The sequence below is a fragment of the Nothobranchius furzeri genome, chromosome 8 (genome assembly GCF_043380555.1).
Source record: "Nothobranchius furzeri strain GRZ-AD chromosome 8, NfurGRZ-RIMD1, whole genome shotgun sequence".
Classification (NCBI taxonomy): Eukaryota; Metazoa; Chordata; class Actinopteri; order Cyprinodontiformes; family Nothobranchiidae; genus Nothobranchius; species Nothobranchius furzeri.
In genome coordinates this window covers 41,506,707-41,507,594 of record NC_091748.1, presented here as the reverse complement: position 1 = coordinate 41,507,594, position 888 = coordinate 41,506,707, and the positions used below count along the sequence as shown (strand labels likewise).

The window sequence follows — 888 nt, the reverse complement described above, 5'->3', positions numbered from 1 at the left end:
CTGTGGGTGGCATCACGGTCTCATTAGAATACAGTAAACACAGATTGAATGAAATGTGTGTGTAGATATAAACACACCATAAAGTGAACAGAGTCACCTGTTCTATTTGAGTCAAAACTCAATCAAAATGAATTTCAGCGTTAGGTTAAATAGATGTATGAATACATAATTTGGGACATTTCTTTATTTTTGCTGTGATGTACATGTTTAGAAGACATGATGATGATTTTCTGTCACTAACCATCAATGCTCTTGAAGTCGAGGAGGTAAGATCTGTTGTCAACTTGGTAGAGCTGCAGACTCATTTTCACCAGGTTTCCTGTCACGGGATTCTTCCTCCGGACTCTCAGGTGATACGGGTTCACCACCTACCACACACACAGTCACATGTAGGTGTGTGTGTGTGTGTGTGTGTGTGTAAAACACGTCTCAATACCTTCCAGTCAAAGCTGAGCTGCTTCATAGCTCTGTACACCTCGGCCATAATATCATAAGGTCTGCTCTGGCTCCGGATACCCAGGTGCCATTTGGCTTTCTTCACTGCCAGCGGTTTAGGCCGGGTTGTGTTGAGAGCATCTAGAGGACACCGAGCTTTCGGGCTGTCAGCCAAAAGTGGGGGCATCCTCTCAGGATGGGGCTTGACCCCTGGAGGCAGCAGCATGCCGTCCTCTATGAAGGAGCCCTGCGGAGGACTAGATGCCAGGTAGAACTCGCTGGCCTGGGTCATGATGCGCCGGTTGTCTATGATGAGGTGATAAGCTACTGCTAACTGATCCTGCGTGGACAGAAGAGGACACCGAGTGGAATGAAGGACAAAATTAATTTGAACAAGAAAAGATCAACCTTAAAACACGGCTGCTTCTTTATTTCCATCTTAATAAAATATAA

At 45.4% G+C, this 888-nt stretch overlaps 1 protein-coding gene across 2 annotated transcripts in view; it reads right to left on the bottom strand.

The window, feature by feature from the left end:
• The window catches only part of prkaa2 (protein kinase, AMP-activated, alpha 2 catalytic subunit), a 36,684-nt gene that overhangs the window by 6,472 nt on the left and 29,324 nt on the right, over positions 1-888 (bottom strand). For both annotated transcript variants that reach the window (XM_015971779.3, XM_015971780.3), the window contains exons 8-9: positions 437-775; positions 242-368 (exon numbers count right to left, since the gene is read on the bottom strand). In XM_015971779.3, coding sequence (XP_015827265.1) covers positions 242-368; positions 437-775 — 466 coding nt within the window. The remainder of the gene's footprint in view (positions 1-241; positions 369-436; positions 776-888) is intronic.